The sequence below is a fragment of the Sinohyriopsis cumingii genome, chromosome 1, assembly GCF_028554795.1.
Source record: "Sinohyriopsis cumingii isolate HCF-2022 chromosome 1, ASM2855479v2, whole genome shotgun sequence".
NCBI classification, from domain to species: domain Eukaryota; kingdom Metazoa; phylum Mollusca; class Bivalvia; order Unionida; family Unionidae; genus Sinohyriopsis; species Sinohyriopsis cumingii.
This window is the reverse complement of record NC_142961.1, coordinates 122,033,694-122,046,546: the sequence shown is the minus strand read 5'-3', so window position 1 is coordinate 122,046,546 and position 12,853 is coordinate 122,033,694. Positions and strand designations below refer to the sequence as shown.

Here is a 12,853-nt window from a genome sequence, read left to right as displayed (position 1 = left end):
ATGGAAACCATTTTACTCGGAATAATCTCTAACCTTTTTGAGCTCTTTATTGCATAAAATGCAGCATTATTTGTAAAGGCAACCAAAGTAGCAGTTCATCTTTATTAGTGGCATTCATGAGCAAAATTTGTGCAGTTTGAAAGTTCAGTTAGTGTATTATGAGTACAAAATTTTGCAATTTGCTCATTTGCACTCTCTCACTATAAGACCATGGTTCCATTTATAAGGCAGGTATGACCTTTGTTAGGGCAGATGGTCATTGACTTCTATTATTTTGCCCAAAATCTTGACAAAATTCTTTTTTAGCACAATGGACAAGAGCAAGAATGGTAATACAAGTTTGTAGTTTTGAATCTTGAGCAATCTTATGTCAGTGTGGTATTGTCTTAAAAGTATTCAGTATTTACTGCAGACAAGATTTTTTCTGCACTGTAGAAGCCTTGTTTATCATAGGAACTCTTCAACTGTGGTAACATTGTGATCATGTATTATGCAGTTTTTTCATTGACCTGAGCTTGTCATACTTTTTCTTATCTTTTTGTCAGTCAGTAGATGCTACCTATATTTCTCACAGGTATGTTAATCGAAATTCTGTACAATTCCAGGTTGACAGTAGAGGAGCATCTTTGGTTCTATTCCAGGCTGAAGGGAATGAAAACAAGTGACATGAATCAGGAAATGGAGATGTAAGTGTTTAAGAGTTTTGTTTCACCAGTTGTAGAATCCTGACTAGTCCAGTATTTAGGAAACTCCTCACTTGTATGTAAAATCCCACCTAGTCTAGTATTCAGGATACTCCTGACTTGTATGTGGAATCCCAGCTATGTCCAGTATTAGGAAACTCCTCATATGTAGAATTCCACTTGGTCCAGTATTCAGGAAACTCCTCAGACACTTGTATGTAGAATCCCACATAGTCCAGTATTTAGGAAACTCCTCACTTGAATGTATAATCCTACCTAGTCCATTATTCAGGAAACTCCTCACTTCACCTGTTTGTAGAATCCCACTTGGTCCAGTAATCAGGAAACTCCTCAACTTGAATGCATACTCAAAACGTCTGTAATATATCTTTATATATATATATATATATATATATATATATATATATATATATATATATATATATATATATATATATATATGTATCTTAATATACAGAAGCAAATCATTGAAATCCTCAGGACTGTTACTTGCAGTATAGTTGATATGACATTACGTTCTTTAATGATTCATTGTTAAGTTAAGTAACAAAACGCTTTTTACCTTTCTCTTTCTTTACGGTGCTGTAGGTCAGTTTAATTTCTCTGATGAAGTGTTAAAATATTTACTTCATTTATTTTACTAAAAATTTAAGGACAAACATCAGTGTATTACTTCAGAATGGACAGATTTATATGTTACATTGATATAGATGGTAGAGGTAAAAGAAGCAGCCATCATAATCACAGTTCTTTAATCAGCAGCTTTAGTTTGGATCTGGTCTGTCTTGATTTGTGCTCAGTTGTCTTATGAATTTAATTCAGATAGTTCCAAGCTGTTTGGCTTTTTTTTGTTGTAATTGTAGACCTACATGTAGACACAGGTCTGATGGCAGATGCAGATTTTCCACAGATGTAAATGTTTATGGAAACAAAAGATTGACTTGCCTTGAGATACGGTAGTCAGCATGACACATATGCAGAGCCTGCACTATGTAGCCTGTCTAAGTTGCACATGCACCTTGTAAAGAGTAATCGCAAAGACCCTAATCTGCCAGTCTATTATTCAGCTGCAGATCAGGGTCTGTGTTGTTTGCATTTAGACTTGTAAGTGAATACAAACAGTAAATGTCAAACTATTTCTTATTTATTTTGAAATAAACTTTCTAAAACGGTATCAAAGCTTCAAAGTTAATTGAAAGTTGAAAGTTCATAGACTTTTCAAATGATTTCAGGATGATCGAGGATCTTGGATTACCAAAGAAACGGCACAGCCAGGTTGACTGTCTGTCTGGAGGAATGCAGAGGAAGTTGTCAGTTGCCATAGCTTTTGTAGGTGGGTCTCGGACTGTCATTTTGGATGAACCAACAGCAGGTGTGGATCCCTACGCTCGACGTGCCATATGGGATCTTTTAATCAAGTACAAGAGTGGACGCACAATTCTGTTGTCAACACATCATATGGACGAGGCAGATTTCCTTGGAGACAGGATAGCTATCATCTCTAATGGACAGCTTAAGTGCTGTGGATCCCCCCTTTTCCTGAAGAACACATTTGGAGAGGGTTATCATCTTTACATTGTGAAAAAGGAGTCTGAAGAAGGTAAATCAATTCTTATATACAGCAGATGGAGATGATGGGGACTCTACCCAAAAGCACTAATAAGTTGGTCAGTCCTTTGCAACTCTACAAGGAATTATGTTTATATTAACGTTATGAAACAAACTACTTATCAACATAAGAGCAGTGTTCCCTTACTAATGCCCTTCATTATACTGCTACCCCACTATAAGCAGTATGGTCCTGATCACTTTAAAGTTTGTTTTATCACTTCATTTTAATAAGTTACATTTCATTTTCATTCTTCACATTAAGAAGTTCGATAGTAATGTGATTTCACTTGTTATGTGCTTTAATTGTGAGTTTATAAAAATTGCACTCTTCAGAAACAGCCTTGTTAGAACATACCCTCAATAAAAGACACACTCACTTTTAACACAGGTCATTTTATGACTCCTAAGTACAGCATTATAATGAAGAACACTGTGACTGCTCTGGTGGCCTAGTGGTTAGAATGTCTGCATCAGATGTGGGAAGTCGCAGGTTCAAACCCTGGCCAAGTCATACCAGAGACTTATAAAAATGGTATTAGCAGCTGCCTCACTTGGTGCTCAGCATTAAAAGGTTAGTGTTGGGACTGGTCAGCCTGGTGTCAGGATAATATGGCTCAGTGGGACATCATGCTACATGTCTGTGGCGTGATGCCCCAGTGCTTGACATCACTATAAACTGTCACACTGCAGATATTGTAACAATATGACTGAAATTTTTTTAAAGCTACATTATAAATCCAAAACACATGGACAGAACACTGTAATTGAATAGTAATTCTGTAACATAGAACACATATCCAATTTCCTTGCATTACTCCTGGTGTCCGTGTTGGCATCAGGATCCACTCAGATAAACATACACTTAATCCTCTCAAGCATTCTTATTCCTGTGTCCAAACTTAGGCAGCAGTTTGGAATGGGTTTCATAGCACCTACCACTAGTGTAGGGGGATGAGGGAACTAAATTTGAATCTTTACATTAGTTAACCCTGTTTGCTGAAGGATTTATGTTCAGCTCTATATTTATTTTTTTACGCCTGCCATAGGGTAGATCGTTATGTTTCAGTGCTGTCTATCCATCCATCTTTTTAACCAATTTCATTTCTGCACAGTAATTTGTGTTGTCCACCATCTACAGTTATCAAACTCGGTGGAGTATGGGAGAACCCCTTGGTTTAGGGTCAAAAGGTTAAAGACCATGGTCTCAATAACATAAAGGAGAAAAATTATTTCTACAAAGGTCAAAGATCATGGTCACTGTATCAGAAAGAATAGGAATAATTTCTGCAAAGTAACATTAATTCTGCATAACATACATCAACCAAGTTTTGTAGATGGGTTGCACTTGGTACAAGATAGAAGCATGTTGACATTGAGGTCTAATGGTCAAAAGAGTAGGTAACCATGACCAAAAGAAGATAAATGATTCCCACACAATAACATTTTCTAAAGCACAGACATGGACCATACTTTGTTGATAGTATGAAATCAGGGTAAGGATAGAGCCTATTGATTTCAGGGTCAGAGGTCAAGGTTACTGTGACCACAGGAGTCTGACGTTTTATCAATAAAGTATGGTGAAATCTCTGACAATATGAAATCCCCTTATCGGTAATATAAATAAACACAAGGAGTGCAAGCGTGACCACAACCCTTCGCTCGATTCGACTTTTTCTCACACGTCTTTATCGCTTCAGAATCGCAAGAAGACTGAAAAACTACACATATACATTCAAAAGACAGTAACGTACCAATGCATATCTCTTAAACGACCATGTCCTGAATCCAATCTGGCGAATTAACCTTTATTTTCACCACTAAGGTCAAAATCCCTTCCTAGCAAAATCGGCTAGACGGAAGTAGCACATTCTACCAGTTTCTACCCTGCCATACTTTGTTGATAAAACGTCAGACTCCTGTACTGTGACCAAATAAAAAGAAAAACTGCTTTATGCACAAAAATTCAGCCGAATATTAAACATTGTGGATAAATGGTACCCTAGCTGCACACAGTTTACATTCTTTATACCTGGAATCATTTAACTTGGAGAGGAGATGCATCTCGATAGACTCCCTCATCAAAAAGTATCCCTATTCAAGAAGTAGGGTTCTGTGAATTATATTTCATGTCTCTGTTACTTTGTCGAAACTTTGTGTTTAAAGTTCATTTATTTTGTAATCATTAAACTTGATAATTGGATGCATCTCTGTTAGTACTTCACCCTTACAACCATAGAAGGTCTCTGTGACCTTCATTTTTACTAATATGGGTTGAGTATTTGTGTTTATGACATTATTTTTTAATGCAATATATACATGACTCAGTGGATGACAAGCCAGACACAAGACTGAAAAAGAGCTGGTTAGATTCCTAGCATCAAACCAGCCAGGGGCAACTACTGTGGTGTGTCCTTGGGCAAGGCACTTTAGTCCATTTGTCTTGGGCAAGGCACTTTAGTCCATTTGTCTTGGGCAAGGCACTTTAGTCCATTTGTCTTGGGCAAGCCACTTTAGTTCATTTGCATTGGGCAAGGCACTTTAGTCCATTTGTCTTGGGTAGTACACTTTTAAATTAGTCCATTTGTCTGGGGCAAGGTTATTTAGTCCATTTGTCTTGGGCAAGGCACTTTAGTCCATTTGCTGTCTACTACCTACATGTGTTGCTGTGCTATAAAGCTCCAAGCCAAACACCATTACCTATTCTGAAGACCCTTTCTGATGAATGTTTTTTAATGTGTTGGTTTTGTTTGTTTTAATTGCATTTTTAGTATATTATTGGCTATGTCACGCTGAGGAAACAGGAGCCCAGTGCTAATTGACTTACCACATCTTTTGACTTCTGTAGTGTTGTTTGAAGTATGAATTAATATGTTTATGTATTTGTAAACTTGGTATATTAATGACTGTTCATTGTATATTGTGAAGGGGTTTCAATCATCAGGTTAAATACATTGTACATGTGAATGAGGAAAGGAATTAGATGAGTTGACTGCATGCATTTCATGTGTAGTTGAAAATTTAGCAGCAAATTAAAGTAATTGTTGATTCATTAGCTTATGCTTCTGATTGTGACTCCTAGGTTACTCAAAGACTGTGACTATTACCAAAAACAATCTGGCTTCTAGGGGTGGACAGCAGTAATGGCTTTTGAAGCAAATTTTAGGAATGATGGTTTAATAGAAATACAGAAAAAACATTAATCTCTATTTTTATTGAAATCATTATTGTAATTTTGATATCATGGGAAACTGTTTTTTATTATGTCTTTTATTCACTGTCACAGTATGTATACAATTATGTATACACATGTATGTATACAGATCAGTGGTATGCATGTCATCATAATATTAGCTGTAAAACCAGTTAAAAGTTGAAATTTTGAATATTATTTTGTTATTGGAAAAGTCAACCTTTTGTTGTCAGGATCACTTTAACCAGAATTGTATTCTGCAGGATAATTGATGCTTACATTGGCTGTAAGAGATTCCTTAAAAGCCTCATTGAGATGGATTCTAAAGTTGATTATACTTTGGTAAAGAAATTTAGTAAAATTATTCCTTGTACAACAGAATATAAAACATGTTATGTTGTCACATAACATGCATGATTTTAAGTAGGAAAATTTAAATTTGAGGATATAAAATGCTTGCTATATCATGGTGCAAAAATTACTCAGTTGTTAAAGCATGTAAGTTTGAATTATGTGTTTGCCAAGTTTGTATTACTAATAATAGTACTAAAACAATTAAGTATAGTTCCACTGGTTGTATATTTAAGGGAGACAACCGAAATTAAGGTAAATTTATTACATCTTATAGTAGTCTCCCTTTGACACTGTTCAGTTGATACTAATGCTTCAAACAATAGAATATACTATTTTTAATAGGAAATCACTAATATAAAATTTCTAGTGACCTATAAGAAAGAAAAAATTAAAATAATATTACATGGATTATTTAAAGCAGTTGCTTTACAATTGTAAAATGACCATGTGTAGCAGTATGCCGGGAGTTAATGCTCTTCCATCTGATGTTATGTAAATTTGTATTACTTCAGCCATTGTTGTTTTCAGACACAGTCAACTTTAAGTTTTATTTATTCTTTCCAGATATACAATCAGGTGATGAACTAGATGACAGTGAAAACTCCCAGTATTTCCATGTGTCAAAGTGTCTGGAGTCAAAGGTCACAGAATTTATTAATAAACATGTGATGACAGCGTATGTCAAATCTAATTTACCCAGAGAGTTGCACTACATCTTGCCTTATGAAGAGGCCAAAAAGGGGAACTTTGAAAAACTTTTTAATGCCTTCGAATCAGGGGTGGAGGATTTACACATCAGCAGTTTTGGAGTAGCAGACACGACCTTAGAGGAAGTATTTCTAAAGGTCACAGAGACTGCATGTCAAGAAGATCAGGGTAGGCTGTTTAGTATATCTGTTTAGTATATCAGGTTAGGCTTTTTAGTATATCAGGGTAGGCTGTTTAGTATATCAGGGTAGGCTGTTTAATATATCAGGGTAGGCTGTTTAATATCATTACTGTCTGGAAGCAGACTTTCTTAATAGTCATTTTTTCTTCTTTAGGTACATTTTACAAATAATGATATATCCCCAAATAAAGCCATCACAAGCTAAGATATACATTCATGATGTCTTTCAGCTTATTTTGGCCACAAGAATGCTAAAAGGTCTTCAGATGTCATCTGCTTGCTGAGATAAAAAAGTTAGATGAGGTTATTTCCCATTGGATAAATGGATTGGCACCAAATCCCATCAATCAATCAGTTACTGCTTTTGCTTGTGCTGGTCAACACAATCTTAATGGGACCTAACAAACACCAATCAGCTTTGTGTCTTTCTTTAGTGAAACCATTCATTTGACTTTTATCACCTAATGGATATATACCACTTTTCTTTCTCACTCTCTGTTTTCATCATGGTAGAAAAATATTTTGCACTTCATATATCTAACTTACTTGCACAGTGGGCTAATTAATGCAGTATTAATTGCCTGCAAAATGGTCAAAAGTACAACCAGCCAATGAGAGCCCCAAAACATACACATAAGAATATAGACATCACCACATCATTGTAGATGGCTGAATCTGTGCAGATGGAAAGCTGTCTGCACCCGGCGGAAATCCAGTGATCTTTCGCACATCGACATACCCACCATTGCACCCACTGCCACAGACAAATCATTTAGTTACATCACAAACTATCTGGCCAGTACTGGCATGGTATGGTGGTTCATTTGGACTGGTCTTGGACAATTTATCATCACAGCCAGACCCTGGTAATGGCTATAGTGATCTTTCCTGTACATAACATTGGCAGTACACCATGGACAATATCTACCCCATCAGTGGCACAGCCTCAGCATACACCTTCAGCTGCTTGAACTTGGTTCATTGATCTATTTTCTGATAAACCCAGTCCATTATGCCACAACCAGAAAATCCTATCATGTCACAGACAACCAGGCCAGTACTGAAATAGTGCGACAGCCACTTGAACAAGTCCTATATTCTTTGTCACTAAATACAGACCCCAGTACAGACTAGGGTGATCATTTACTCATTAGCTGATACCAGATTTAGGCAACAGAAATCAGCTGACCATGTCTTCATCTCTAGCACAGGCTGGACATATGCCATCTACCAAAGGGACTGGGTACAGGATAATTCTTCTGTTGAGGATGTCCAACATAACCACTACCAGATTTGTGATCCATTCTCCAGCACTGTCTTTTACGAGGTGCATGGAAATATTGCAGCACAGCACTGGACGTCCATCATCAATCCTGACTCTGTTACAACCCAGTACCAGCTGTGGTAACTCCCCATTCTAAGACATTCAGTACCAATCTCAAACCTTTGGCATCACCATGATCCAGTATAGATGGACTCCCAAGCTTCATTTAGTCTCCCAAAAATATTTTTGGCAGTTTAGTGGACAGGGCACTCTACTTTATCCCATCCCTTTGAATGAAGCAAATTACTTTAGAAGGCAATGGAGAACCAAATCACCAGACTTAATGCATCCTGTTTCATATTCTTTCAAGTGGAGTTCTTGCTGACAAATCCAGTCTGTGCTGCCACACCCTAATTGAACTTGTGGACTTGCAGACTCTATTCCACATTTTGCTAATTTGTTCCTCTAATGGAAAGTCTATGAGGTAAAAATACATGTGTTTGCAGTAGGTTCTAGTCATGTGTGAGATATGGGCTTGGATAAATGCATGATCTGTGTATAATGTAGTTTAATGAACACTTGCTGCTGCAAATCCAACAGAATACAAAAACTGTGTCATTCTGAAGCTGCCAAGTGACCCTGGGATGATAGCCAGCTTTGCCTCTGATCTAGGTTACTAGGTCACACTGAGCACTTTGAGATGAAAGGTCTCTGAGGTAAAATGTGGAGAACGCTATCTCTGACCCATCATCCAATGGCCTGAGTGATGTTGGTTTGGGATCAACCATCATGTCCAGAAATATCATCTGTTCTTTATTTGAGTGGTAAAGATAAGTTAGTTCTCCCTCTTCTGTTTTGAAATAAGCTTTTGAACAAATTGAATCCAGATCATCCAGAAGGATGAAATGTTTGTCTTTTCCATCGCTGTATCACACAGACAAAGAGAAGAAATTTATTTCAGTAATGTCTCCTTACCACAGTAATGTCCCCTTACCACAGCTAGGTAGCTAAACATAACTAGATATTTACCAGTTTAAGCTTTTGCTGCAGTATGATCAATATCATAATGCACTGCCTCTTGACATCCAGTATGTCTATCAAGAAGGTCAGTATAGTACTGATTATTAATATATATGCTGGATATTGGCATCATTATGTTTGTGTTCTCATCAGTAATGGCATGAATTTGGTCAACAGTTACGAACAAGAATTTGAAAAGTAAAGAGAAGCATGTGAAGGTTAACTGAATGTGGCCTCTTCAGCCTACACCTTAAGATGTTGTTAATAGCAAGATCGGTAGGAGACTACATGATGATTTCCCTCTCTCCCACACATTTAAAATAATGCACACTGGGCCCATGGTCACAATTACATCATGCCAGCTTAAATTTGAGAATCAGTGCCCTTCAGAGGTGCTGTATCCATTGCCTGTATTGCATAAAACTCAGACGCTGCTCAAGATGCAAGTGGGGAGACTTGTACAGGAAATGATGTCACATTTGCTGGTATTGAGGAAACCTCTACCCCTATGTTCATCAGGTCTTTCTAAATAAAGGCTTGGAGTTGACCAGAGGTTGTTTTTTCATTCTTTGGCACTCCAGTTGCTTTCTTTTGCCTATAAGTCTAGGTGCATGGGGTATAATACTGAGCTCAACTATTTGTTTTATCAGTCATCTCTGCCGTACACTGCCATAACTGTTTCACCATCCATGCTATCCATCTGACCACTGTCCCTCAAGCCATCTTTCCAGCATGCTTTTTAGTTGTCCTTCTAGTCATCCACGCCAGCAAGACAAGCCATGCTGCTTGCCTGGCTGCCAGTACACCAGGCAGGCCTGATGTTGATGGCTTATTAAGTTAGTACAGAATGCAGTGTTCATGCAATGAGGTGAACAGCCCATATACCAGGATAATACCCTGATGGCTTTGTCTGCTTGCCCTCATGAAGGTCACATCATTTTTTGATTTGGTTGTTAATGCCTTTGGATATGCCATTGCTTTTTGGTGACCAAATTGAAGAGTTATGGAAGCAGTCAGTTCACAATAGTCACAGCTGCAATAAAAAGATTAGTTTTGGCAAAAGTAGAGACGGTCAAACACTACCCAATAGCAGCAGTTTTGACAATGGCATAATTTCAGGCAGTAGCAGGCCGCAGAAATATTTGAGGCATTTTAATAAGAGGGATAGGAAACAAGGCATCACCTTCCCCAAGACTCAAAACAGTCATCACTGACATGCCACTTTATCTGCCTACCGACATCTTGTCTTCATTTTTGGCTGTTTCAGTGTAGTTTTTTTTATTGGTAAGGCTATGAAGGACTTAAATTTCCAGTATTACACATATTTGATCACAGGCATTATAATTTTGACTGAATGCCCATCCTCCTTTACTTTGGTCCCAGCAGTCTAACTTTACCAAGAATTGTTTGTTTTCAGTCAGGTTTGGTATGCAGTTTTATGTTGGTGATGCCTCGGATGAATTTGAGTTCTGGCGTTTTACATGTCATCATTCACCGAATTTATTGCCTCACAAGCCCACAGCAAAAGATAAAAGTAGTTTTCAAGGCATACTGGTATGAAATATTTGGGATTTAGCATTTGGAATCTGTCAAATTTTATGATTTATCATTAGTGTCTTCTAACCAATCCATTATTAATTTATAATCTGTTAATTTGTTTGCATGATATCTTGTCAAAACAGAGGCTATTTCTATCCATGTGCTTTCAAACAAGCATAGGAATATTATTGCACAGATCACCCATACATACATACATATGTATGCATACATGCTGTGTCACACTGTTGGTATGTTAGGTGTACAAAATAAATTTATATACATTGATTGATTGTCCTTGACCCCCCTGTATTAGAACTTGATATCTGAAACTTATGTGAATGATAATTCCACGTTTGTAGATGGTGCCAACAGTTTTGGAATTTTGATGCCAGTCTGTTGTCGAAAATGGCCACCGTTGGCATAAATAGAAAAAGCCTTTAAATGAATTCCCCAGAACTGATGACTTGAATTTTGTTTGAGACCATCAGATGTAAATAAGTCCAGTCATCTGCAATGCACTGAGGTCTGGCAGCTGAAATTTTTTATCAAAGCATGTAATAAGTCCAGTCCTTTGCAATGCACTGAGGTCTGGCAGCTGAAAATTTTATCAAAGGATGTAATAAGTCCAGTCCTTTGCAATGCACTGAGGTCTGACAGCTGAATATTTTATAAAAGCATGTCTTACATTTCTGATTCTTAATTTTGGTTTATTTAGTATGCTGTCATTTTTGTGAGGTCTCTTTATGTATTTTTGAAGTGTTGTAATGACTGACTTGTTTGACTTTGGCATATTAATTGATACAAATGTTGAATACTACTCTTCCTTATTTTATACATCTTTTATTCTCATCTATTTTGATGGCTAAATCTGTCTAGTTATTTGCCGATATTACTGGCCTTGGCAGAGAAAAACTGCAAGCTATAAAATTAGGTGGTGGAAGGTCTTAATGCACATAATAGCATTTCATTATTGAATTTCAACAGCTGTCAGACTTGTGGCTTGTCAATTCTGTACTTGTGGCTTGTCAGTTTTGAACTTGTGGCTTGTCAGTTCTGGACTTATGGTTTTTCAATTCTGAGAACATTTGCTTTTAACATGGAGTATTTGAAAAGAATTATTACAATGCCATGATGTAATAGGTTATACACATGTATGGTGTCCAAATGATTCAGTTTATTAGTTGTGAAGAAAACAATTTCTTGTTCAGTAGCGGTTGTAGTGGTACTGATAGTGGTTAAAATGGTGGTAGTAGTAGTAGTAATACATGTAGTAGACAACATTTGGGCTTAGCCAGCATGGAGACTCTTGTTGATGAATTTTTCCTTTTTGTACAGCATATAAGTTGTCATGCATCAGGGATCAATTTTCATTCTTATTTGCTGATTAATGGATAATAAAGGAAGATAGTTATTATCATGGTGATAACAGTAGTGGTGGTGGTGGCAGTTATGGTAATAGTAGTTGTTGCAGTAACATAAACAGTCAAAATAGCACTTTGAAGTTATCCATAAGTGTGTTTCAAGGTTCACTGCTAGATTTTGACCAGCATTATTCAGAAGTATTTAAATTTTGTTTTATTACTGCAGCTAAGAGTATTTAAGTTTTGTTTTTATTATTGCAGCTAAGAGTGAAGATAAACCCAATGAAGCTAAAAGTACTCAGCCAAAAATGAATGAGCCCAGGACAACGGCAGACTCAGCATCAGGTGATGGATATGTGCCTCTCACAGATACGCTAGATCAGGCTTGTGGTGGCCAGCCAGAAGCTGACGTGCCCAAATCAACCAATCAGGGTGCAGAAAATGAGCTTGAACTTGGTCACATGACTGAAAATATTATCGTTACTCCAGTGGCTGAAGCCTCAGCAAGGGAAATAACTATAGAGAATTTAAATGTAGGGGAGAACAGAAGAAACCCAAAACAGAGAAATCCTGTTAAAAATCAAAGTATGAAATATTTCTTTGCATTTTTCAGAATTTGCCAACCTTTAAAATTGTGATGAGAGTTTGACATGTTGATAATATATTATTTAAGGTGATAAAATAATTACGATAATATTATAGTAGACTACAAAACAGTTTGTTCAAATAGGTATAACCTCCAAATTTACTGAAAATAGTTTGAATCTTTAAATTAGATAATTGGTGATATTATTTACCTGATCTTGTTTTTTTTTGACCCAGAAAAGCACAAATTTCCAGATGGATTGCAGGTACTTGCATAGTATTAAGTATGTGACTTCTTTACACTACTCAATTAAATGACCTTTCTTGATTTTCGAA

At 36.8% G+C, this 12,853-nt stretch overlaps 1 protein-coding gene across 4 annotated transcripts in view; it reads left to right on the top strand.

Annotated features, from left to right (window-relative positions):
- The window catches only part of LOC149807771 (ATP-binding cassette sub-family A member 2-like), a 148,127-nt gene that overhangs the window by 85,461 nt on the left and 49,813 nt on the right, over positions 1–12,853 (top strand). For all 4 annotated transcript variants that reach the window (XM_089970402.1, XM_089970410.1, XM_089970419.1 and 1 more), the window contains 4 exons: positions 606–686; positions 1,937–2,304; positions 6,424–6,735; positions 12,194–12,517. In XM_089970402.1, coding sequence (XP_089826528.1) covers positions 606–686; positions 1,937–2,304; positions 6,424–6,735; positions 12,194–12,517 — 1,085 coding nt within the window. The remainder of the gene's footprint in view (positions 1–605; positions 687–1,936; positions 2,305–6,423; positions 6,736–12,193; positions 12,518–12,853) is intronic.